Here is a 27500-nt window from a genome sequence, read left to right as displayed (position 1 = left end):
TTCACATTGTTAATAAGTCACATCGATCATATTAAATAGAAGCAAACATTTCTGCTGCAGTAAAAAGAAAAAGAGAAGAACTCTTCGACGGGTAACCACGTGTGTTTCACATTTCAAACATAAAAACAGAGAACATTAATATTCAGACAGCGACGACATTAATCCAACAATTCAAACAGAAATCTCTTTTCAGCATCTCTTCTCCACGAAGAAGTTCCAACTCGGCCGTCTAAAGTATGTACAAGAAACATTCAGAACTGCGTCCGTCCAGGAGAGATCTAACACTCACATTTGGTTTTTTTCTGTTCGTCGTTCTGTGACCGCACAGCGACCCCGCAGAGACCGACATCGCTGACCTGAGGCCGGAGGAGTTTCTACCATTAAGAAGGAAAGGTCCGCAGTTTGGAGAAACGTGTTTGATTTAAGGTCGACGGAGTAAAGCGGGCCACACACGAGACGTGGGAGAGGACAGCGAGACCGATGTTTGTCATCAAAATCCTCTGAACGGGAACGTGCCTTAGTTTCCACATTTTCCTTTTTCATAAATTTATATCAGATTTTTTCCCCCTTTCTCCCATTTTGGTCGCCAATTACAGCCAACCTGTTATCCAGGAGCAACGGACTACAGATGGAACGTAGCTTTTAGCTAAATCTGGTGCGCCCACACCGGCTGTTTGTGACGATCTCACAGACACCAGATCTCACAGACACCAGATCTCACACACCAGATCTCACAGACACCAGATCTCACACACACCAGATCTCACAGACACCAGATCTCACAGACACCAGATCTCACAGACACCAGATCTCACACACACCAGATCTCACACACCAGATCTCACACACCAGATCTCACAGACACCAGATCTCACACACCAGATCTCACAGACACCAGATCTCACAGACACCAGATCTCACACACCAGATCTCACACACCAGATCTCACAGACACCAGATCTCACAGACACCAGATCTCACAGACACCAGATCTCACACACCAGATCTCACACACCAGATCTCACACACCAGATCTCACAGACACCAGATCTCACACACCAGATCTCACACACCAGATCTCACACACCAGATCTCACAGACACCAGATCTCACACACACCAGATCTCACAGACACCAGATCTCACACACCAGATCTCACAGACACCAGATCTCACAGACACCAGATCTCACAGACACTCACACGATCAAACGTGACTTCAGAAGAAAAACAAACATGGAGGACGATATCTCTTTAAAAACATATTTCCTTCTGCTTCTTCTTCGTCTTCCTCGCTGCTCTCTGTGCATGTCTGGTGGGAGGGGCTAAGACGCAAGTGGATGACATTTAAGAGACGTTAGAAGTAACCGATGTCCTGACCTTCCATCTTACCAGGAGGTTGTTTCTTTATTTCAAAATAAAAGCACACAGGAAGTTAAGTACTCCCACCTAATCACACAGTTTGTAACTTCCACCAGCAGGGGGCTCTCAATCAAAACAATAACAAAAGATGATGTCGAGGCTGCTACTCGACCTCCGAGTTGACCGTAGTCATGACGACCGGGCGAAACCGACCTGAGGAAGAGAATATGTTCACAGACGAGCTGATGTATCCGAGTATAATTTACATGACGTTTTTGTCACAGCAGCAGAAACAGAAGCAGCTCACAATTCCTTTGATGTAACATCCAGTGTTTCCACGGCAACGGTAAACATGTCAGGTCTGTCATGCCGGCCGCCATGTCCCGTTACAACTCTAAAATAACGGATTTCTCTGGCTTTGGAAACTGTTAGAAATATTTAAAGTGATGTAAGAACTAAACAAAAAAATATATAAAACAGGTTTAATCCATTTTAAATTAATTTAGATATTTTAGTGTAAATATTCTTAATTTGTACGTTTCAGTGAGGGCTTCGCCGCTGATGAAGCAGATTAGACGATTAATTTAAAATATGTTTTATTATTCCTGTTTGTAAATCTGAGTGAGACGAGGAACACGTTTCTCAAACTGTCAGACTTCTCCTCCGACCCTCGGGGAGCTTTTTGTTTGTTATGGCTGCTTCCCTCGAGAGAGCGAGTACATCCACGGCTGAGCTACAGAAGAAGAAGAAGAAGAAGAAGAAGAAGAAGAAGAAGAAGAAGAAGAAGAAGAAGACGAAGAAGAAGAAGAAGAAGAAGAAGACGTACATTTTCTTTTTTTTTTTTTGTCTTACATATCGACTTCAAAACAATCGAGTATGCTTACTTGCTGCAGGACATGAATAAATAGAGAGGAGTGACGTCTTCTAGTCGAGTCGACTTTGAACAAAGAATCCAGAAAATCATTGACAACAAAACTCAAAGTTCAAGTGGAGACAGATGAAAATGAAGTTGTACTGAAGTGTTTGTGAGGACATTAACCCTTCACCTGAGACGTTCCTCTAAATCAAAACACAAACCGGTCCATCTTTCTTTAAAACAACAAGACGTCGCTCCCTGACGGCGTCTGCATTGAGCGGCTGCTTGAAATAAAGTGCAGGATATTTCTAGACGTTTTAATATTCTAGACTTTTTTTCAAACATAAACGGATTCATCTCAGCGCTCGCCGGAGAAATCACCGAACGCTGAGAGGATACATTCTGGAAGCATGGCGGAAAAAAAAACATGAGCGTATGATGCTAACGTCACGATGACGCCGATCGAAGAAAACCTGAAATTAAGATGGAGCTGTGTGTGTGTGTGTGTGTCTGTGTGTGTCTGTGTGTGTGTGTGTAGTGTGTAATGTGTGTGTGTGTGTGTGTGTGTGTGTGTGTGTGTGTGTGTGTGAGTGTGTGTGTGTGTGTGTGTGTGTGTGTGTGTGTGTGTAGTGTGTGTGTGTGTGTGTGTGTGTGTGTGTGAGTGTGTGTGTAGTGTGTGTATGTGTGTGTGTGTGTGTAATGTGTGTGTGTGTGTGTAGTGTGTGTGAGTGTGTGTGTGTGTGTGTGTGTGTGTGTGTGTGTGTGTGTGTGTGTGTAATGTGTGTGTGTGTAATGTGTGTGTGTAATGTGTGTGTGTGTATGTGTGTGTGTGTGTGTGTGTGTGTGTGTGTGTGTGTAATGTGTGTGTGTGTAATGTGTGTGTGTAATGTGTGTGTGTGTGTGTGTGTGTGTGTGTGTATGTGTGTGTGTGTGTGTGTGTGTGTGTGTGTGTAATGTGTGTGTGTAATGTGTGTGTGTGTGTGTGTGTGTGTGTGTGTGTGTGTATGTGTGTGTGTGTGTGTGTGTGTGTGTGTGTTGTGATGCGTTCAGATACAAACGAATCGATTGACTTTAAACCTAAACCGAATTTTGAATTCTGAGAAATTTCTGATGAAACAAAAAAAGAAAGAAGAACAAACTGCACGCGGCGCTCGCTCAGATATCAATAATCCACGTGTTCAGACGACCTCTTCCTCGTTGTTTGTCTGCTTCCACGTCACAGGTGCATTATGGTAGATTTTATGTTTTTGGGGGTTTAATGTAAAATAAAATAAAATGAACTTTCTGAACATCGAAGTTAAGACGACTCGTTTAGTCGTCAAAACTTTTCAATATAAGACGACAAAGAAAATCTGCACAGATCTAAACCAGTGGTTTTCAACTGGTGGGGCGGGGCTTAAATGAATCTGATTGGTTGAAATATTTTGTTGCCGGCGGGTCCTGAGGCGAGACGAGTTGAGGTCCTCTGGTCGAAAGCGTTCACCTGAACTCATCTGTAGAGAATCCTCCGTCGTGTTGCTCATTTAGCTTCCTCTAAATCGTTAGCTTCGTGTTGTATCTGAACGCAGATTAAAAACCTTCGTCTTCACCTCGCGCTGTCTCTTAAATAAACTCAACTGAGCGCTCTTGACTGCATTATTGTAAACAAAGGACTCGTATGATAATATGACTGTAAATACAACACAATGATCCTGCTCCCTCCCTCCCTCACAAACAAAACAAAAAATATATATATTACAAATTTGCACTGAAAGAAAGAACATTTAGGCGTACGTTAATTCCGCTCTGTTCGTTGAGTTTTTCTAAATAAGGCTGGCCCAGTCGTTGCCAGAGTGCGTTCTGGCCTTTAACAGAGTCCTGCTGCATGACTGTTCCTGGTCAGATGGTCAGAGGTAGAAACCGGTGGCTGGAGGGTCGGGGAGGCTGGACAGAGTGTCGGGGACGGGCATCTGCACAGCAGGGGGCGCTGCTCCGTTCATGTTGGGCAGAGCACATCCTCCTGGGTACGTACTGTTCAGGATGCAGCCGTTCTCCATCTGCACGAGACGAGAGGATGTTACAGACAGAAAGTTGGATTATAAATTACAGAAACATGAAGACTAATATTATCTAAATGGAAGGACATATGGCCAATGGATAAGGGAGGTCATGTTTCTAACCCACTTAGACAAAATCAGATATACTATAAGAGGTTGCACCAGGAAATTCTATATCACTTGGCAGCCATTTTTATCTTTTGTTGAAGATATGAAAGCTAACAACATAACTATGTAACAGTTTTATTGTTTTATTATTTTTTCCTTATTATTTTCTGTCTGTTATTTATTTGTTTATATGTCAGTTTATTCTTCTTGTCATTGTCTGGCTGCAGGCTTGCTGATGATCCAGTGCTCTGGGAATTGGGGATTGGACAGGTTTCCTTTCTGACTGTCCTATGTTTGTGCTGTTGTTGTTTATGTTTTTGTGATATATTTGAAAATAAAAATAAAAATATCAAAAAAGAAATTACAGAAACATACGGAGTAAAATGACTGCATATTCAGTGTTATCCCCTTCACCCCAACACGACCTCCCGTTAAGCTAAAAGAAGCAGAGCATGAACGTCTGGTACCGGTTTCACTGAATGGTTCAGCCAATATAGAAATACATTTCCAGAACGTATTGCCATGGGAGTTCTCTCTGCTACTGGTCTCCAGCCAATCACAGGGCTGACATATAGAGACAGACAACCAGCCACACTCACATTCACACCTACAGACAATTTAGAGTCAGCAGTTAACCTAACGAGCATGTCTTTGGACTGTGGGAGGAAGACGGAGTACCCGGAGAGACAAGTGAGAGAACCCACAAAATCTTCTCGCTGTGAGGCAACAGCACTAACCAATCATCCAAAACCCCCAAAACAACTTTTCTAACAAAGAAAGCATCAAATTCTCACATTTTTAAATCTGGAACCGGCAAATACTTATTAATACTCCATGTTGAACGGGTTATGAAAATACAGTAAAAAATGTTTCCTTTTTCTCCAACTAATCATGGAGCACCAACATCTGGACTGACCCCTGGAGCTCCACGGCTATATGGCTAAAGACACGATATTTATAATACTCTATAATGAACAAAGCTTTTTGAAAACGTTTGAGAACCATTTCTAAAACAGTACGGGTATGAGGCAGGTTGATATCTCTTTGGTTTCCAGTAGAAGTCTTAGATAAGCTGTAAATGAAGTCCTTTGAACTTCTATTTCCCTGTGACAGAAACTGTTTCAAAACCTCAAAACAAAGTTCCAAGATCTAATTGTTACTAGTCATGATTTCTATATGAAACCAGTTCTCCTTGTTTCAACGGTCTTACCTTATTGGGGCTTGGCTCGTGAGGAATCTCAGAGGTCACCACACCAAAGTGGTCCAACTGCCGACAGGGCTTGCTCACTCCCAGGATCTGCTCCAGGGAGGCGTTGGGTGGAGGGCACTGCGACAGGCTGGAGATGACCTGGGCCAACGGAACCGGGATCTGCTCCTGCTGCCGTTTATGGTTCATCCCCTGGAAGGATGACACCGTGGACTCGGCCACATGCTGCTGTGCGCTCCTCCCAAACATACCACTTCCACTTAGAGAGTACTCCATATTGTCAATATCAGGCATGCTATAATCCATGCAAGAATCTAGTGAGGTGTTTGTCAGAGGTTTTTGGCTGTTATCGAGGCAGGACTGGCTGCCAAGATTCTCGCTGAATCCAAAGTCCTGCCACTGGGATTTCCCTGCCGAATTCTCTGTGCTGGACAAACCACACAGTCCGTTGAGGTTGGTTGCCTTCTGTTTGGCATGGCACTGTTGTGAGAGGTGGTTCTGCATCATGGGTGGGAGCTGCTGCTGCTGTTGTTGCTGAAGGAAGTGTGGATGTGGTTGCTGGTGCTGATGAGGGTTGCCGTCCCGCTCCGAGGCTTTGCCATTGAAAAAAGTCTGTTGCGTGTTGTAGTGATCTATTTGTATCCCTGCACTGGTGAGAATGCCTTGGGCCGTCCACTGTCCGTTGGTTACTGATTGATTTTGGCCCAGCAGGTCTCCGTTGACTACCGAACTAGCCAAAAGGTCACTCTGGTGCCAGTCGTGTGCCACTTTACCTGGTCGCATGTTGAGGTGCTGTTGCATCTGCTGGGACAGCTGGATGATGGGAGCCTGCCCTATCAAGGGAGGCTTATGGTGAGGAAACTGCATTTGAACATTAGCATCAGGGGTGGGGTTACTTTCAGATCCTGAAACGGTGGTGGCTGTTGCCGAAGAAGTACTGGGAGGCACCTGTACTCCATGATCCGTGGAATCAGTCTTTCCCTCAATTGTGTCATAGATGTATGAGAGGATCTCATCGTTTGTGAGCAGATCGTCCAAGGTGGGCACTCGCTCAGGGTCCATCTCAACTCTGATCATCCTCTCATCCAACAAGAGCAGCTCAAGGTCCTCAGCACTCAGTCCCAGGCCTTCCAGAGCCCCAAACAGCTCGCCATTCGAACAAGCCCCCTCCTCTGAATCCACAACCCCCTGGCCTTCCAACGAAAGCGAGTCCAGAGTAGCCAACAGCGGGTCGAAGCTGGTGCTGGCTCCTGCAATACCTGGACCCAACACACCATTGCTCGGCTCGTCCCAGCTCCTGTGCAAGCTGGATCCTTCTGTGTCAGAGAAGCCCATTTGGTCACCAAAGAAGCTGCTAAATGACATTTTGGGCTCCAGGGCGGGCTGGCAAACATACACTGATTCATCCTGACTCATGAGTGCCCCAAGAAGAGAGCCAGGGTCGAGACCGTCCCTGACCAACCTTTCAGTCCGACTCTTCTTCGACTTACTGCCATTTTTCTCATGGCTTCCATCTCTGAAGCCTGCTATGGGATGGTTGGACTGGTAGAGCAGAGCCTCACCCGTAGCGTAGGTGAAGGGTAGGTGCATGGAGCGTTTACGCAAGTGTTCTCCCCCCTCTTCGTCCCTGTAAAGATGAGGAAATATGATAACTTTTAAGGGTCATGACACAAGAAAATCCAAAGTCCCAAACTAGGCTGCTGGCAGAGTTGCTGGTTTGATTCGTACCCAATTTCCATGATTGATGATGTCTTATAAGCATGACATACATTTGTAAAAACATTCTCACAAACTCTCACAGTATTCTATTATTGGATTGAATCTTAAAATCTCTGAACTTCCTGCACAGAACAGATGAAAGCACAGGAAATGTAAATGTTGATATGTTCTGTAACCATAAAATCTGTTTTGTCCAAAAGTGAGCACAACCGGTCCATTTCCTGGTTAATAACATAAACATAAAGGAACATACAAAAGAGGCCTCTGGGTGGCGATGATGTAGTCCGGTTTGCCGTTCTTGTACACCAGCCTGGCGTTGGCCTGGACCCATTTCCAGCGATTCTCCTTGGTGAGAAGCCGGAACACGGTGAGACCACTCTCTCCGGTCTTCATCACTGCAAAGATGGAACACAAACACGCTTATAATCGATGACGACAGTGCAAAGCTCTGCTGAGGCCATATTTGAACTATTCTGTTTTGTTAAAATCCTGAATGGTTTGGCTCCCCCGTACATAACCGAACTCCTTAGACCGTACACTTCATCTAGGCCCATGAGGTCGTCAGACCTGGGCCTCCTGGACGTCCCTCGAGCTCGAGCACAAGGGTGATCGTGCCTTTGAAGACAAAACCCCTAAAATGTGGAACAGCCTCCCCGCACTCCAACAGGTCTAGCCCCCTCTGATGACTCTTTTAAGTCCCATCTTGTATTTTTACAAGTTAGTGTTTGAGTCTGTTTCTCACAAGTTTTCCTGATTCCTTTCTTCCTGTAAATTGAAGATGCTGCTGCAGTTCTTAAACATGATTTATAAGTAAATGTGACTTGACTTAAAATTTGTCTCTCAGACAGTACAAGGATCATGCCAAAAATGGTTGTCTATCTCTTCCAGTATAATCTCCATCCATTTTTTTATTGGTGTTAAAATGTGGTCGATATGTTTGCTTGTTATTGAGCCCTATCTGTTGTTTGTATTTCAGTCTTTTCTTTGGCGAATGCTACGACCTTCCACCAAGTTTCATAAGATATCTGAGCAGTAGTTTACTCTACTCCTGCTCAAACAGACGGACAGCATCAGTATCATAACTTCTTTGCAGAGTTAGTATACTCTAACTATATTCTTTGTGCATGTTTGTGTCTCTAAAATCTCTAATGGTGTACTTTTTAACACACGTTTGATCATTGTGCAAATCATTGTGAACTACTGGAAGTTGTTACCTGCTGATTGCACTTCAACATCTGAGGAACAATAACAAACAGTGCAAGCCTGTAGCAGAGAGGTCCACTGAAGTCCACTGAAGTCTTACCAATGGTTGTAAAGAGACTTACAGATGGAAGTGGACAACACAGCTGGACTGACCCTCCCACTGCTGTGTGTCGGGAGTGGTCAGTAAACATATCTGACCTCTAAAAGGTTTGTGTTTCTGCATGGATCATCTCTGATGCTTTGCTCACTCAGTGGATTTGCGGGCCCTATCCTTTCCTCTGGCAGCTCTGCGCCGTTGCTCAATCTGCTCCGTAATCCAACGGGATTACTTACAAAAGCGGTCTGAACTCTCTGACCACGTTGGATCACAACTCCTCAGCTTTCTTGACAGCACTGACTGAAATAGCAACAAATGTCTGACGGGTAAACAGCAGAGGGCGGTGGATTGTTACTGGATACACAATGCATTGTACTGCTCTTGATGAACCATCATCAGTATATACACATGTTTCCTTTTTGGGAAAAGCTGAAATAATCACAGTTGTTGAGTTTCCAGTAACAAAGGCTTGTATTGTTTATTTCTGAGAGGGGAACATCAGGCTGCAGCTAAGGCTACCATACAGAGTCCCATGCTAGGCCATATCTGCAGTGCACCCAGAGCACAGACTCAGTGAAGAGATGTAAATTAGGATTAAAGGAAAAGATGCAGTCGGCTAAAATGACACTGCTGTAGTCGTCACCCTTTTTGAAATATGTTTTTTGACATGTGTTGTTTTTGTTAGACGGCACAAATAAAGAGGCATTTTACAAAGAAGCTCCATCAACCTCAAAACAGAGACAGATTCATTCAGGTACATTCGGTGCCAATGCAACTTACTTCTGACGTGGTTCTCTGCGCAGTACAACATATCTGCAGCATGGATGAACTGATATCCAGATCCTCGTACCCTGAGTTCTGCCTCGGTGTACCCGAGCACTATCTTCCCCCTGCAGACAAAAAGGACCATCATCAGTGTTCAGATCCTCCTAGTTCATGGTACAACATAGAACTTACATCCATATTTTTAGGGTGATGTAGAAAGAGTTAAATGCTCCTCCTTACTTTGCATCGCAGGCCAACGGGGTGAAGTCCAGTTTGTGTTTGGTCCTGAAAATCATGTTCTTGGTTCTGATCTCCAGGATGGACGGAGGCTGCAGAGGAGTCGCAATGGCAAAGAGAGCGAGCTGAGGTGGGGCCTTTCCTCCATTTTCCTGCCGCTGGTTCTGTCCATGCAGGAACTTCAGTCTGCCCTGGATGTTCAACGCCTGGAAGCAGAATTTAGCTTTTCAGTGAGTTCATACATCACAGAGTGCTGGAACAAAAACTGTCTCCATTTCTAGAAGGAACAGACGACCTTTGGCCTTTCTCTTCCTTTCTGAGCATTTGACCTACCAGGAAGCCCGATGAGTTGTCCAGGAGGCAGCGGAAGCGACAAACGAAGCTCCTCTCCAGGAAGGATGAGTTCTCTGGAGGAAGCTGCTCGGGTTTGTAGGTGACCACGGATGAGCTGCTGTCGGGTTCCATCTCTGTTGTTGACAAAACAAAAAGGAAATCTCATGTAAGTTATATCTAATCTAAAATCTCCCAAAAAATTTTGCTATACTACATAAGGTTAAAAATCTACTGGATTACAACGCATCAGAAGGCCAGCCCGTCTGGGAGCAAAATGTTGTATTCATCATTGATCTCCTAATATCAGTTACCGTGCTGAGCTAGTAAAACAATGAATAGGTCAAAGTGAACAGGAAGTATTCTGCCTCCTCTCTCCCGTTGATCGTCATGGAGATATCTCAAATCAACACCCACTTCATAATATGAAAATCCTGCACACAGCTATGAGCTCCATCACTGTTTCATGAACTCGCTTGGCGACTTAAAGACTTTTCCTCCCCTGTTTCTCACCTCTGTGTGTGCTGGAGCGTCTTCATGATATCATAGACACGAACATTAAGAGCATATTGTATGACTCCTGGATCATCCTGCAGCATCAGGCAGCCATGTTTGTTTATCCCTGGACTTGTCTCGTAGCATTAGCAGCCCTCCACTGTTTCATGAATAAATGCAGTTATGTAACGAGGTTTGAAGCTGACGCTCAGCGACAGCGTTTGTTTCTGTTAAAGGGGAGACCGTAAGAGAGGAGTCGGTCTGAACACACCAAGAAACAAATGATACAGACATAAGCATCTTAAAACACAGATCTGGGACCACTTCACCTCCTAAACCCGAGTGGAGATTACAGGGTCATGTGACCTGACTGGAGGAGGCCTTGTAGCTTAATGCCTGAACTGTGCGTACTTAACCTTCTGATGTGGACGTCTCTGCGGTGTGTTTAACATCCTGCATTGACACTGATCACTGAAACACAGACACTTAACTTAACAAGGCATGCAGAATATTCACACAGAGGGATCAGACTAAATCCTCAATTTGAAGTTTGGTTAGTAGAAATATGCTGACTTTGATCTAATGTTTCTGTCACTTAAGAAATATTGCTTAACTGAAATCTGTCGTCTCACAAGCTGAGTGAGAGATGCTAATTCATGCTTCTGTAACTTCCTGCCCTGCAGACTCCTCCCATTCCCTTCCTCAACAAGTCCTCCCTCAACCATCTTCAAGCTATCCAACATGCTGCGTCGAGATAGTTCACCAGCTCCTGTAGATCAACTCATTTTACACTCCTCTTCTTTCTCTTTGAATTGGAGAGAGTGAATGCTTTGTTTTTGTTCATAAAGTGTTGACCTGCTCCCTCCCTACATCAGTCGTAGACCCCTCAGGTCTGACCAGGGTCCACTTGTTGTCCGTCGAGTCCGATGAAAACAAAACGTGATCGTGCATGTTTTTGAATTTGTGGCTCTTTGTGAACTGTTTCCCCTTCAGTTTGTACTGATGCTTTTAAGAGCAGCTGTCGTCTTCTGTGTGCAGAACAAACTTCCCCTCGTGAGGCAATAAAGAGAATCTGAATCAAATCCAGCCTCCCTAAACAAAACCCCTGTTGTTCTTGCAGTCTTTATTTTGTCTGTTTGCTGTTAAAGAGAAAACTTGCAGCTCTGACATTCTGTCCTTGTAGAATCTGTTTTTATTGTTGGGTTTTTAAGTAGGAGCAGGAGAGGGATCACCTTGGGGGGAGTCCTGGGTGATGGCGGGCGCAGCAGCAGCAGGAGGATTCAGAGCCCAGTGCAGGTTCCTCCTGAGCTCCTGCTGGTCTTCAGTATGGACCAGTTCATACACGCTCTGGTGCATGACATCCGTCTGAGAGAGAAACGAGAGAGTGAATGCTTCAAACAGAGTGTGTGCACAATTATAACATACATTTCTGGTTGTAGCTTGTGTGTTTCTATGTTGCTGCTGTGTGTAAGGTACAGTGTAAAGGCCTGGATGTTCATTATTATGAGGATGAACAATGTCCCTGCCCTCCCACCTCCTCCCACATAACCCAGACTCTCATCAGCCCCACAGTCAGTAAAACATCAAGTAATGTGAATGCCGAACTGTTCTTTATGCGTTACATTAACGGCCACTGGACTTTAAAAATGTATTTTCCTTACATGCTCTCTGTGAGTAGTTACACACACTAAGAGTTTTTCTCATTTTTTCTTAATTGTTTAGCACCAATACACCAAGTCAGATTCCTTGTATGTGTAAATGTACTTGGTAATAAACCCCGATTCTGATTCTGATTCTGATTCTGATTCTGATTCTGATGAAGATGAAGATGAAGATGAAGATGTCTACTTTCACCAACTCCAGGAGCTGCATCTGGATTAACTTGACTGCCAGCACTGCTTTCCAGGTCTTTTTTATTTTGCACCCCGTGTCTCCTGGTGCACATCAGGTCTAGAGGTGTTCTGGAGATCTCGTTGTATAACTGGTCGGTGTCTCTGATGTTTTGTGTGTTGCACAGGATGACAGGTCTGCGTGGTACCTGGGTGTGATGCTTTAATGTGTTTGCAGTCACAGAAGAAGAACTCTTATGTTTCAGTTACAGCTTTAGAAACAGTAGTTTCATGTGTCTGTTGTTTCAATGACACATCACCAGCTGTATAAAAAACTCCCTATGTGGTCCCTCTTCTAGACTCTGGTGTTCAGATCAGCACCCTTTGATCCAGAGGGTCTCGGTGCTGCTGCTCAGTGGGGCTCAGTCGTGTTCTCTGCAGCCCGCTGCTGTGACTGCTGCTTCATGCAAAAGGCCAAAGCTATAAATAGGTCAGGTGTTTTATGTTGCTGTTGTTCGAGCCTGTGACTCTGAAACCATGCAGCAAGTCGAGCCAAGGATCAAACAGGACCCCCGTGCTGCTCCCAGCACACAACCCACCCAACCAAACCCACCCAACCAAACCCAGACAACCAAAGCCACCCAACCAAAGCCACCCAACCAAACCCACCCAACCAAACCCACCCAACCAAACCCACCCAATCAAACCCACCCAACCAAAGCCACCCAACCAAACCCACCCAATCAAACCCACCCAACCAAACCCATCCAACCAAACCCACCCAACCAAACCCATCCAACCAAACCCATCCAACCAAACCCACCCAACCAAACCCACCCAACCAAACCCATCCAACCAAACCCACCCAACCAAACCCATCCAACCAAACCCAGACAACCAAACCCACCCAACCAAACCCACCCAACCAAAGCCACCCAACCAAAGCCACCCAACCAAACCCACCCAATCAAACCCACCCAACCAAACCCACCCAACCAAACCCAGACAACCAAACCCACCCAACCAAACCCATCCAACCAAAGCCACCCAACCAAACCCATCCAACCAAACCCATCCAACCAAACCCACCCAACCAAACCCATCCAACCAAAGCCACCCAACCAAACCCAGACAACCAAACCCACCCAACCAAACCCATCCAACCAAACCCACCCAACCAAACCCATCCAACCAAACCCACCCAACCAAACCCATCCAACCAAACCCACCCAACCAAAACCATCCATCAATGACCTCACAGAGCCTCGAGCTGTTCAGACTCAGACGTGCACCTCCAACACTGAGAATATGAATGATGGGGTTGGTAGCATGTGACGATGTGATGTAAATGTGTTTGTGTGTCAGGAGGCTGAACTACAGCGTCTGTCTTTACCCCATTGGTTGGTTCTGTTTGAAAGTTTGATTGTGTAATCTGATTGGATGGGCGAGAGGTGAAGAAGAGGATCTTGTTGCTACGTTACCTGGTGGAAGCCCAGGTAGTCCTGGATGGTGTGAGAGGAGTAGAAGATGGTCCCGCTGGCTGTGACTACCATGACGAAGCCGTTGAGAGCCTGAGGGTTAAAAAAATAAAAAGTTAGCAAACAAGTTTTAATTTATTCATCCATCTCAAACCTCAGAATCACACGGAAGACTCACTGGTTTCAAATTCTTATGACTGAATCTAAAGCATGGGGAAACATGGACGTTACACTCAGGCCTCTGTGTTTCACACACACACACACACACACACACACACACACACACACACACACACACACACACACACACACACACACACACACACACACACAGTCATCATCAGGCTGCAGGGATGACTGAAGCCGGAGACGCCATGTTAGTCTTTGTGATGCTCCACCATACTTAAAAAAAAAAGACCACAAATGGACGTTCTTAACTTAACTGTAAAAAAAAACTTTTCAACTTTTCAAAATCATTTCCTGTTTTGATCTACATTTATATTTTGGATTCAGAGTCTTAAATCTGCTCCCTGAAATATATCGCTGACACATCACATTTGTGTTCAGAGGAGCGCTCCTTTGTCTTATGGTCACATTCAGACGCGCTGCACGCGCTCTGGAATCAACACTGGACGAGAGTTTCCCGAGGACACGGCCGCCTGTGCCAGACTTATTGAGTGGTAAGCCGCCCTGAGCCTCTGTCATTGGTCTAAATACATTTTGGGCACTTGTCAGGAGGAAAAAAAAAAAAGTGAAAACACAACAGCAGTTCAGACACACAGATTAAATCAGCTGCCCGACGACCTGATGTCACCTCTGAGTCAACCATCGGACGCCTCATCGTTTATCAACCAAGAAAGATTACAGGAAACAGAAGTGATAAACGGAGGAGTATTAAAGTCTTTATTTGAGTCTATAGATCAGAAGATGAGGAACGTGGAGGATCTTGTGAAGTTATTCTTTAGTAAAGGTTTCATACGTTTGGAAATACTGAATCTTTTGTCACATCGTCATGACGACCAGGACCCTGAAAAGATACTGCAGGAAGAAGAGAGGACGATGACAGGGACGAAGTTAGCTCTTAAGTGACAGAGGAAATGTCTTTGTTCCCCTTTCATCGTTCATCGCAGCGGACCGCTGCTGTTCTGATTGTTCATTTTTTAACCGGATCCTCATTTCATCGTTTTGTGTTTGAAATGAACAGAGAGAAGTGAAATCAGGGATGGCATCCATCAGGTGGCGTTTTGTCTGCTTGAAATGCAGAGAAACAGTTTGTCAGCTCTTCTTCATCATGGTGCGGGAAGTTGAGGACTTCATCTGTTAACTTTCCTCCATGTTGTAGCGTCTCTGTGGTGTCTCCGATGATGTCACAGCCGGTCTCATCACCGAACAGCTCTACACTGCTCCTAGTGGTTATACGTATGTTGCATCTAAATTTCTGAGGACGTGCACAACCAACGCTCCAGACCACCGCTGGAGACACAAGGCTGATGTCATTCGTTTTTGTCGTTAAAAGGAGTTTACGCAGGGCGTAAAAATAAGGTCTTAACATGACATCACGACCATGGAGCCCGCAGCCCGCAGTCCGCAGCCCGCACACTGAAAACGACATCTTTTGATGGAGATTGTATTACATAATGCAGAGATACATCCTCTAACCTTTAGTGATTTACATCTAATGATTTCAGACGTGACGTTTTCTTCTGCGAGGACTCAGGGCTTGTTTTAATCCAACAACACAACTCTCCTTCTGACACCGCTTTGGAAGGGCGCCGTCGCTGCCTCCTTGGCTCAGGGCCACCAGAGGGCTTTTCTGTGTGCTCTATATTTGGCCTCCTCATGTGTCCTCCTCCGCTCTCCTGTTCTATTTTCAGTCTGAAGGCCTGACGCTCTGTCACAACACAGGAACTCACAAGGTGGCCTTTAGCGCCTCAGATGCTAAATGCTACCTCCAACGTAAAGTTCTGCACCTTGGCCGACGAGTCGCAGACTTTATTTATTTTCTTCAAACCCGGACACAGCGCAGTGTGGAGACAGGACGCTTATAGGTTCAAGCTAGCAACAAAAAAGGACAAAGAAATGAAGAAAAACTTAAAAACTGACCTGCAACAAAAGTTCTCCTTCAGGAATCCTGCTCTCCAAGGCTCCCGCTGATTTGCTCTCGTCATCCTTCACGCCGGCTGGAGTCGCTCCGTTCCGACCGGTGATGGCAACTGTGGAAAGGGGCAGACATGAGGGGAGGGGGGGAGGGGGGGAGACATGTTTTTAGTCCTGTGATAATGTTTGCAAAGCACTGCTGTGACTGTCAGATCGCCTCATATTAGAGATGCTAAAGATGCTTTAAACATTCAACACAATCTGAAAGTCTAACTCGCCAAATCCACAGTCTTTTATTTTGTCTAACTTGCTTACATCACGGTTTCCATGACAACAGCACATCAGTGGGACACAATGCATGTTGTATGTAGTCTTTTAAAAAAAAACCTCTGCAGGCCGAAAGCTGCACAAGTGACGCACAAGTGACCATTGGTTTTACACAAGCAGCAACCTCCGGGGTTAAAACATGAAGCTGATGTTGAAGTGTAAAATCCTGCAGTTCCTGGAGTGTCCACTAGAGGCTGGCTGCAGAAGCACAGGAAGTCACATACACACCCATTCTAAAAAGCCTGTTTTTACAGCAGAGATGAACATGTTTACAGCCTGGTTCAAAAAACCAAATAGGTGGGATTAGCTCATGTCTGGATCGGTTCAGGTGGGCGCGGTGTAACAGTTTGTCAGCAGGTTTAACACCCGCCCAACATGGCGGCTGCTGCCCATGAGCCTCCAAAGAGCCCTGCAGGAACAGACAGGTGACCTCACTCAGGCTTCATCCGTTCATATCTACAGTCTATGGTTGTATACAATCTTTCACAATGCATTGTGGGATATGATGAGTGCGCTATATAGGGTATGATGATGCTCACTCTACAACATGGCGCCTTTCACTTCATGGTGAGCAGGGATACAGCAAACAAACATCAGGGAAACGTAAAGAGGAGTTTATTCAAAGCTTTCAGGATCAGTTTAAATTACTTTGAGCACCCTTTCAAAATAAAAGCCTCCTGCACTGTAAGTCATTATTATCTTTGTTGAACTTTTGTTTTTTTTATCTCCAGCTTTAAGAACATTAAAGTGTGTGTATGTTTCTGGGATGTTCTTTCAGTAGTTTTAGACACTTCTGAGAAGTTCTCTGAGTCGTCAGGGGATCAACAATAAAGCTTCCGCCCTAAACGGATCGCCGCTCTTCACATTAAAATCACGCTCTGTAAAAAAAACTGTATTTGTGTAACGATTGTGTAACATTACACATAACTGTGTGTCTCTGCTGCGCCCCCGACTCATTGAGCCTCCACACAGCAGACTGTTATCACCACAGGTCCACACCGAGGTTTACTCGAGAACCTTCACTGTCTCTTAAAGGTACAGGAGCGTCTGGTGCAGAGAGATGGTGACGGCACCAGGTCGCTGTGTTTCATCTCGTCCCGACCTGCGTAGCGTTGGCTGTGAGCTCCACATCGAGGGACGATCAGAAATGTCCACTGTGCGTCACCCATTGGTTTCTGAAGAGCTGTTTTGAGGTTGAACGATGGCGGTCGTTGACTCTACAGAGCTCTGGATCATTCTGCAGTCGGGCGAGGGGGCAGAGCCTAGAGGCCTTCAGCATCCTCGTTAAAAAGCTGCGAGCCGCTCGCCTGACGCCTCTGATTATTCAAACTTATGAATAAGTCATCGTCTTCATTAAACCAAAACAGATGACTGATTTCTAAAAAATCACCCACTGTACGTGCGTACAGGACATCGATATCAAACTTGTTATTTTTAGCGGTCTAACTGAAAACGTTGATTTGAAACTGATTCCTGAACTAAACCGTCTAATAATGTCATCACGATAAGCCGTGACAGAGCGGCGGCAGTGATGTCATGAGAAAGAGAGCAGTGGTCCTCCACATTGATCTCTGACCCCTGCAGGAGCAGCGTGCGGCGACCCGTCATGACCTCTGACCCCTGAGGTGATGTATGACATGATTGGCTGAATGGGTTCTGGGTCAGATCTTTTGTTGTCTGCAGAGAGGACTTAACGAGGAGTCCATGATGAGAGGGGTGGGGCGCCGTCAGGAGTGTCGCAGCAGACACTGGCGAGCATATGGGCTTTGTGCGAGGAGTGGGACCAGGCCGGGACCTTCACACGAGACTCGGCTTTGCTTGGACACCCCCTGACCCTATTCCCATGCAGACCTCTTGGATTGACTTTTGGAGAACAATGTGTGACATAATCCAACATATTGGCGAGCGAGCGAGTGGCGTGGGCAATGCATCGCAGATGCTGATACGCTCCAGTGTTGCATTGTTGTCCCGTTAAGGAACAACGCCGATAGTCACGGCTGGGAAATAACGAGAACAAATCCGAATTTATCACAATAAATAAAACGCCATGTTTTGCTTTCTCACGCAGCATGTGCACGTTCCACCTCCTGAGTGGGCTTCATGACCGTTCATCAAGTCAGAGATCAGCTGACTTTAGTTAATTCATCTTTTCTGTTATCACAACAACAGAAAACAACAGCGTGCAGCGTGTTTCTACCATCAAACAACGTGCAGCGTGTTACTACCATCCAACAACGTGCAGCCTGTTACTACCATCCAACAACGTGCAGCGTGTGACTACCATCCAACAACGTGCAGCGTGTTACTACCATCCAACAACGTGCAGCGTGTGACAACCATCCAACAACGTGCAGCGTGTTACTACCATCCAACAACGTGCAGCGTGTTTCCACCATCCAACAACGTGCAGCGTGTTACTACCATCCAACAACGTGCAGCGTGTTTCTACCATCCAACAACGTGCAGCGTGTTTCCACCATCCAACAACGTGCAGCGTGTTACTACCATCCAACAACGTGCAGCGTGTTACTACCATCCAACAACAAGCAGCGTGTGACTACCATCCAACAACGTGCAGCGTGTTACTACCATCCAACAACGTGCAGCGTGTTTCTACCATCCAACAACGTGCAGCGTGTTTCTACCATCAAACAACGTGCAGCGTGTTTCTACCATCCAGCAACGTGCAGCGTGTTTCCACCATCAAACAACATGCAGCGTGTTTCCACCATCAAACAACGTGCAGCGTGTTTCTACCATCAAACAACGTGCAGCGTGTTACTACCATCCAACAACGTGCAGCCTGTTACTACCATCCAACAACGTGCAGCGTGTGACTACCATCCAACAACGTGCAGCGTGTTACTACCATCCAACAACGTGCAGCGTGTGACTACCATCCAACAGCGTGCAGCGTGTGACTACCATCCAACAGCGTGCAGCGTGTTACTACCATCCAACAGCGTGTTTCCACCATCCAACAACGTGCAGCGTGTGACTACCATCCAACAACGTGCAGCGTGTTACTACCATCCAACAACGTGCAGCGTGTTTCCACCATCCAACAACGTGCAGCGTGTTACTACCATCCAACAACGTGCAGCGTGTTTCCACCATCAAACAACGCGCAGCGTGTTTCTACCATCAAACAACGTGCAGCGTGTTTCTACCATCAAACAACGTGCAGTGTGTTACTACCATCCAACAACGTGCAGCGTGTTTCCACCATCCAACAACGTGCAGCGTGTTTCCACCATCCAACAACGTGCAGCGTGTTTCCACCATCAAACAACGTGCAGCGTGTTACTACCATCCAACAACGTGCAGCGTGTTTCTACCATCCAACAACGTGCAGCGTGTTTCTACCATCCAACAGCGTGCAGCGTGTTACTACCATCCAACAACGTGCAGCGTGTTACTACCATCCAACAGCGTGTTTCCACCATCCAACAACGTGCAGCGTGTGACTACCATCCAACAACGTGCAGCGTGTTTCCACCATCCAACAACGTGCAGCGTGTTACTACTATCCAACAGCGTGCAGCGTGTTACTACCATCCAACAACGTGCAGCGTGTTACTACCATCCAACAGCGTGTTTCCACCATCCAACAACGTGCAGCGTGTGACTACCATCCAACAACGTGCAGCGTGTTACTACCATCCAACAACGTGCAGCCTGTTACTACCATCCAACAACGTGCAGCGTGTTTCCACCATCAAACAACGTGCAGCGTGTTTCTACCATCCAACAACGTGCAGCATGTTACTACCATCCAACAACGTGCAGCGTGTTTCCACCATCCAACAACGTGCAGCGTGTTTCTACCATCCAACAACGTGCAGCGTGTTACTACCATCCAACAACGTGCAGCGTGTTACTACCATCCAACAGCGTGTTTCCACCATCCAACAACGTGCAGCGTGTGACTACCATCAAACAACGTGCAGCGTGTTACTACCATCCAACAACGTGCAGCGTGTTTCTACCATCCAACAACGTGCAGCATGTTACTACCATCCAACAACGTGCAGCGTGTTTCCACCATCAAACAACGTGCAGCGTGTTTCCACCGTCAAACAACGTGCAGCGTGTTACTACCATCCAACAGCGTGTTTCCACCATCCAACAACGTGCAGCGTGTTACCACCATCAAACAACGTGCAGCGTGTTACTACCATCCAACAGCGTGTTTCCACCATCCAACAACGTGCAGCGTGTTACCACCATCAAACAACGTGCAGCGTGTTACTACCATCCAACAACGTGCAGCCTGTTACTACCATCCAACAACGTGCAGCGTGTGACTACCATCCAACAACGTGCAGTGTGTTACTACCATCCAACAACGTGCAGCGTGTTTCTACCATCCAACAACGTGCAGCGTGTTTCTACCATCCAACAGCGTGCAGCGTGTTACTACCATCCAACAACGTGCAGCGTGTTACTACCATCCAACAGCGTGTTTCCACCATCCAACAACGTGCAGCGTGTGACTACCATCCAACAACGTGCAGCCTGTTACTACCATCCAACAACGTGCAGCGTGTGACTACCATCCAACAACGTGCAGCGTGTTACTACCATCCAACAACGTGCAGCGTGTTTCTACCATCCAACAACGTGCAGCGTGTTTCTACCATCCAACAGCGTGCAGCGTGTTACTACCATCCAACAACGTGCAGCGTGTTACTACCATCCAACAGCGTGTTTCCACCATCCAACAACGTGCAGCGTGTGACTACCATCCAACAACGTGCAGCGTGTTTCCACCATCCAACAACGTGCAGCGTGTTACTACCATCCAACAGCGTGCAGCGTGTTACTACCATCCAACAACGTGCAGCGTGTTACTACCATCCAACAGCGTGTTTCCACCATCCAACAACGTGCAGCGTGACTACCATCCAACAACGTGCAGCGTGTTACTACCATCCAACAACGTGCAGCCTGTTACTACCATCCAACAACGTGCAGCGTGTTTCCACCATCAAACAACGTGCAGCGTGTTTCTACCTTCCAACAACGTGCAGCATGTTACTACCATCCAACAACGTGCAGCGTGTTTCCACCATCCAACAACGTGCAGCCTGTTACTACCATCCAACAACGTGCAGCGTGTTTCCACCATCCAACAACGTGCAGCGTGTTTCTACCATCCAACAACGTGCAGCGTGTTACTACCATCCAACAACGTGCAGCGTGTTACTACCATCCAACAGCGTGTTTCCACCATCCAACAACGTGCAGCGTGTGACTACCATCCAACAACGTGCAGCGTGTTACTACCATCCAACAACGTGCAGCGTGTTTCCACCATCCAACAACGTGCAGCGTGTTACTACCATCCAACAACGTGCAGCCTGTTACTACCATCCAACAACGTGCAGCGTGTTTCCACCATCAAACAACGTGCAGCGTGTTTCTACCATCCAACAACGTGCAGCGTGTGACTACCATCCAACAACGTGCAGCGTGTTACTACCATCCAACAACGTGCAGCGTGTTTCCACCATCCAACAACGTGCAGCGTGTTACTACCATCCAACAACGTGCAGCCTGTTACTACCATCCAACAACGTGCAGCGTGTTTCCACCATCAAACAACGTGCAGCGTGTTTCTACCATCAAACAACGTGCAGCGTGTTTCTACCATCAAACAACGTGCAGTGTGTTACTACCATCCAACAACGTGCAGCGTGTGACTATCATCCAACAACGTGCAGCGTGTTTCTACCATCCAACAACGTGCAGCGTGTTTCTACCATCCAACAACGTGCAGCGTGTTACTACCATCCAACAGCGTGTTTCCACCATCCAACAACGTGCAGCGTGTGACTACCATCCAACAACGTGCAGCGTGTTTCTACCATCCAACAGCGTGCAGCGTGTTTCTACCATCCAACAACGTGCAGCGTGTTACTACCATCCAACAGCGTGTTTCCACCATCCAACAACGTGCAGCGTGTGACTACCATCCAACAACGTGCAGCGTGTTACTACCATCCAACAGCGTGTTTCCACCATCCAACAACGTGCAGCGTGTGACTACCATCCAACAACGTGCAGCGTGTTACTACCATCCAACAGCGTGCAGTGTGTTACTACCATCCAACAACGTGCAGCGTGTTACTACCATCCAACAGCGTGTTTCCACCATCCAACAACGTGCAGCGTGTGACTACCATCCAACAACGTGCAGCGTGTTACTACCATCCAACAACGTGCAGCCTGTTACTACCATCCAACAACGTGCAGCGTGTTTCCACCATCAAACAACGTGCAGCGTGTTTCTACCATCCAACAACGTGCAGCATGTTACTACCATCCAACAACGTGCAGCGTGTTTCCACCATCAAACAACGTGCAGCGTGTTTCCACCGTCAAACAACGTGCAGCGTGTTACTACCATCCAACAGCGTGTTTCCACCATCCAACAACGTGCAGCGTGTTACCACCATCAAACAACGTGCAGCGTGTTACTACCATCCAACAACGTGCAGCCTGTTACTACCATCCAACAACGTGCAGCGTGTGACTACCATCCAACAACGTGCAGAGTGTGACTACCATCCAACAACGTGCAGCGTGTTACTACCATCCAACAACGTGCAGCGTGTGACTACCATCCAACAACGTGCAGCGTGTTACTACCATCCAACAACGTGCAGCGTGTTACTACCATCCAACAGCGTGTTTCCACCATCCAACAACGTGCAGCGTGTGACTACCATCCAACAACGTGCAGCGTGTTACTACCATCCAACAACGTGCAGCGTGTTTCCACCATCCAACAACGTGCAGCGTGTTACTACCATCCAACAACGTGCAGCCTGTTACTACCATCCAACAACGTGCAGCGTGTTTCCACCATCAAACAACGCGCAGCGTGTTTCTACCATCAAACAACGTGCAGCGTGTTTCCACCATCAAACAACGTGCAGCGTGTTTCCACCATCCAACAACGTGCAGCGTGTTTCCACCATCAAACAACGTGCAGCCTGTTACTACCATCCAACAACGTGCAGCGTGTTTCCACCATCAAACAACGCGCAGCGTGTTACTACCATCCAACAACGTGCAGCGTGTTTCCACCATCAAACAACGCGCAGCGTGTTTCTACCATCAAACAACGTGCAGTGTGTTACTACCATCCAACAACGTGCAGCGTGTTTCCACCATCCAACAACGTGCAGCGTGTTTCCACCATCCAACAACGTGCAGCGTGTTTCCACCATCAAACAACGTGCAGCGTGTTACTACCATCCAACAACGTGCAGCGTGTTTCTACCATCCAACAACGTGCAGCGTGTTTCTACCATCCAACAACGTGCAGCGTGTTTCTACCATCCAACAACGTGCAGCGTGTTACTACCATCCAACAACGTGCAGCGTGTTTCTACCATCCAACAGCGTGCAGCGTGTTACTACCATCCAACAACATGCAGCGTGTTACTACCATCCAACAACGTGCAGCGTGTTACTACCATCCAACAACGTGTGACTACCATCCAACAACGTGCAGCGTGTTACTACCATCCAACAACGTGTGACTACCATCCAACAACGTGCAGCGTGTTTCCACCATCCAACAACGTGCAGCGTGTTACTACCATCCAACAGCGTGTTTCCACCATCCAACAACGTGCAGCGTGTTTCCACCATCCAACAACGTGCAGCGTGTTACTACCATCCAACAGCGTGTTTCCACCATCCAACAACGTGCAGCGTGTTTCTACCATCCAACAACGTGCAGCGTGTTACTACCATCCAACAACAAGCACTACCATCCAACAACGTGCAGCGTGTTACTACCATCCAACAACGTGCAGCGTGTTTCTACCATCCAACAACGTGCAGCGTGTTTCCACCATCCAACAACGTGCAGCGTGTTACTACCATCCAACAGCGTGTTTCCACCATCCAACAGCGTGCAGCGTGTTACTACCATCCAACAACGTGCAGCGTGTTACTACCATCCAACAGCGTGTTTCCACCATCCAACAACGTGCAGCGTGTGACTACCATCCAACAACGTGCAGCGTGTTTCCACCATCCAACAACGTGCAGCGTGTTACTACCATCCAACAGCGTGCAGCGTGTTACTACCATCCAACAACGTGCAGCGTGTTACTACCATCCAACAGCGTGTTTCCACCATCCAACAACGTGCAGCGTGACTACCATCCAACAACGTGCAGCGTGTTACTACCATCCAACAACGTGCAGCCTGTTACTACCATCCAACAACGTGCAGCGTGTTTCCACCATCAAACAACGTGCAGCGTGTTTCTACCATCCAACAACGTGCAGCATGTTACTACCATCCAACAACGTGCAGCGTGTTTCCACCATCCAACAACGTGCAGCCTGTTACTACCATCCAACAACGTGCAGCGTGTTTCCACCATCCAACAACGTGCAGCGTGTTTCTACCATCCAACAACGTGCAGCGTGTTACTACCATCCAACAACGTGCAGCGTGTTACTACCATCCAACAACGTGCAGCGTGTTTCCACCATCCAACAACGTGCAGCGTGTTACTACCATCCAACAACGTGCAGCCTGTTACTACCATCCAACAACGTGCAGCGTGTTTCCACCATCAAACAACGTGCAGCGTGTTTCTACCATCAAACAACGTGCAGCGTGTTTCTACCATCAAACAACGTGCAGTGTGTTACTACCATCCAACAACGTGCAGCGTGTGACTATCATCCAACAACGTGCAGCGTGTTTCTACCATCCAACAACGTGCAGCGTGTTTCTACCATCCAACAACGTGCAGCGTGTTACTACCATCCAACAGCGTGTTTCCACCATCCAACAACGTGCAGCGTGTGACTACCATCCAACAACGTGCAGCGTGTTTCTACCATCCAACAGCGTGCAGCGTGTTTCTACCATCCAACAACGTGCAGCGTGTTACTACCATCCAACAGCGTGTTTCCACCATCCAACAACGTGCAGCGTGTGACTACCATCCAACAACGTGCAGCGTGTTTCCACCATTCAACAACGTGCAGCGTGTTACTACCATCCAACAACGTGCAGCGTGTTACTACCATCCAACAGCGTGCAGTGTGTTACTACCATCCAACAACGTGCAGCGTGTTACTACCATCCAACAGCGTGTTTCCACCATCCAACAACGTGCAGCGTGTGACTACCATCCAACAACGTGCAGCGTGTTACTACCATCCAACAACGTGCAGCCTGTTACTACCATCCAACAACGTGCAGCGTGTTTCCACCATCAAACAACGTGCAGCCTGTTACTACCATCCAACAACGTGCAGCGTGTTTCCACCATCAAACAACGCGCAGCGTGTTACTACCATCCAACAACGTGCAGCGTGTTTCCACCATCAAACAACGCGCAGCGTGTTTCTACCATCAAACAACGTGCAGTGTGTTACTACCATCCAACAACGTGCAGCGTGTTTCCACCATCCAACAACGTGCAGCGTGTTTCCACCATCCAACAACGTGCAGCGTGTTTCCACCATCAAACAACGTGCAGCGTGTTACTACCATCCAACAACGTGCAGCGTGTTTCTACCATCCAACAACGTGCAGCGTGTTTCTACCATCCAACAACGTGCAGCGTGTTTCTACCATCCAACAACGTGCAGCGTGTTACTACCATCCAACAACGTGCAGCGTGTTTCTACCATCCAACAGCGTGCAGCGTGTTACTACCATCCAACAACATGCAGCGTGTTACTACCATCCAACAGCGTGTTTCCACCATCCAACAACGTGCAGCGTGTGACTACCATCCAACAACGTGCAGCGTGTTACTACCATCCAACAACGTGCAGCGTGTTACTACCATCCAACAACGTGTGACTACCATCCAACAACGTGCAGCGTGTTACTACCATCCAACAACGTGTGACTACCATCCAACAACGTGCAGCGTGTTTCCACCATCCAACAACGTGCAGCGTGTTACTACCATCCAACAGCGTGTTTCCACCATCCAACAACGTGCAGCGTGTTTCCACCATCCAACAACGTGCAGCGTGTTACTACCATCCAACAGCGTGTTTCCACCATCCAACAACGTGCAGCGTGTTTCTACCATCCAACAACGTGCAGCGTGTTACTACCATCCAACAACAAGCACTACCATCCAACAACGTGCAGCGTGTTACTACCATCCAACAACGTGCAGCGTGTTTCTACCATCCAACAACGTGCAGCGTGTTTCTACCATCCAACAACGTGCAGCGTGTTTCTACCATCCAACAGCGTGTTTCTACCATCCAACAACGTGCAGCGTGTTTCCACCATCCAACAACGTGCAGCGTGTTACTACCATCCAACAGCGTGTTTCCACCATCCAACAACGTGCAGCGTGTTTCCACCATCCAACAACGTGCAGCGTGTTACTACCATCCAACAACGTGCAGCGTGTTACTACCATCCAACAACAAGCACTACCATCCAACAACGTGCAGCGTGTTACTACCGTCCAACAACGTGCAGCGTGTTTCTACCATCCAACAACGTGCAGCGTGTTTCTACCATCCAACAACGTGCAGCGTGTTTCCACCATCCAACAACGTGCAGCGTGTTTCTACCATCCAACAACGTGCAGCGTGTTTCTACCATCCAACAACGTGCAGCCTGTTACTACCATCCAACAACGTGCAGCGTGTTTCTACCATCAAACAACGTGCAGCGTGTTTCTACCATCCAACAACGTGCAGCCTGTTACTACCATCCAACAACGTGCAGCGTGTTTCTACCATCAAACAACGTGCAGCGTGTTTCTACCGTCCAACAACGTGCAGCGTGTTTCTACCATCCAACAACGTGCAGCGTGTTTCTACCATCCAACAACGTGCAGCGTGTTTCTACCATCCAACAACGTGCAGCGTGTTTCTACCATCCAACAACGTCTCTCTCATGAAGTGTTCCAACATGAAGTGTTCCAACATGAAGTGTTCCAACATGAACCGAGAGAATAAATTAATTAATTTAAGTTCCAGGACCGCCCAGACAAATCAAATGAAGTCCTTTGAGAGGACAGATCTTTGTGTCCTGGAGCCGTGACCCCGGGGCCAGCTTGGCTCAGGTCCCGGCCTTCATCATGAAGCCTGCAGGGTAAAGCTTAGTGACACCGTTCCACAGAGAGCCAGACTGAGTCTGGGTGTTTTCTGGGGTTTATCTCCCAGAAGGCTTTGCTCTGATGGAAGCTGAGCCCCCCCCCCCCCAAAATAAAACATGTAGCACACTCCAAATATTCAGCAAACATTTGACCACTTTCAATTTGTCCCACCATGCTATTTACAACGAGGATTAGCGAGGATGTTCTGTGCTGCTGCCGCTTCAATTTAATACTCA

At 47.1% G+C, this 27500-nt stretch overlaps 1 protein-coding gene across 1 annotated transcript in view; it reads right to left on the bottom strand.

The window, feature by feature from the left end:
- Nucleotides 1–1047: 1047 nt before the first annotated feature.
- The window catches only part of LOC109976227 (aryl hydrocarbon receptor-like), a 40246-nt gene continuing 13793 nt past the window's right edge, over nt 1048–27500 (bottom strand). The window contains exons 3-11 of the mRNA XM_065962395.1: nt 15824–15933; nt 13724–13813; nt 11646–11778; nt 9922–10055; nt 9592–9794; nt 9367–9476; nt 7540–7681; nt 5571–7194; nt 1048–4252 (exon numbers count right to left, since the gene is read on the bottom strand). Of these exons, the coding sequence (XP_065818467.1) occupies nt 4103–4252; nt 5571–7194; nt 7540–7681; nt 9367–9476; nt 9592–9794; nt 9922–10055; nt 11646–11778; nt 13724–13813; nt 15824–15933 (2696 nt within the window). The 3' untranslated portion in view covers nt 1048–4102. The remainder of the gene's footprint in view (nt 4253–5570; nt 7195–7539; nt 7682–9366; nt 9477–9591; nt 9795–9921; nt 10056–11645; nt 11779–13723; nt 13814–15823; nt 15934–27500) is intronic.

Source organism: Labrus bergylta, chromosome 13 (assembly GCF_963930695.1).
Source record: "Labrus bergylta chromosome 13, fLabBer1.1, whole genome shotgun sequence".
Classification (NCBI taxonomy): domain Eukaryota; kingdom Metazoa; phylum Chordata; class Actinopteri; order Labriformes; family Labridae; genus Labrus; species Labrus bergylta.
The sequence above is the reverse complement of the archived record's forward strand: the minus strand, read 5'-3'. Positions and strand labels throughout refer to the sequence as shown.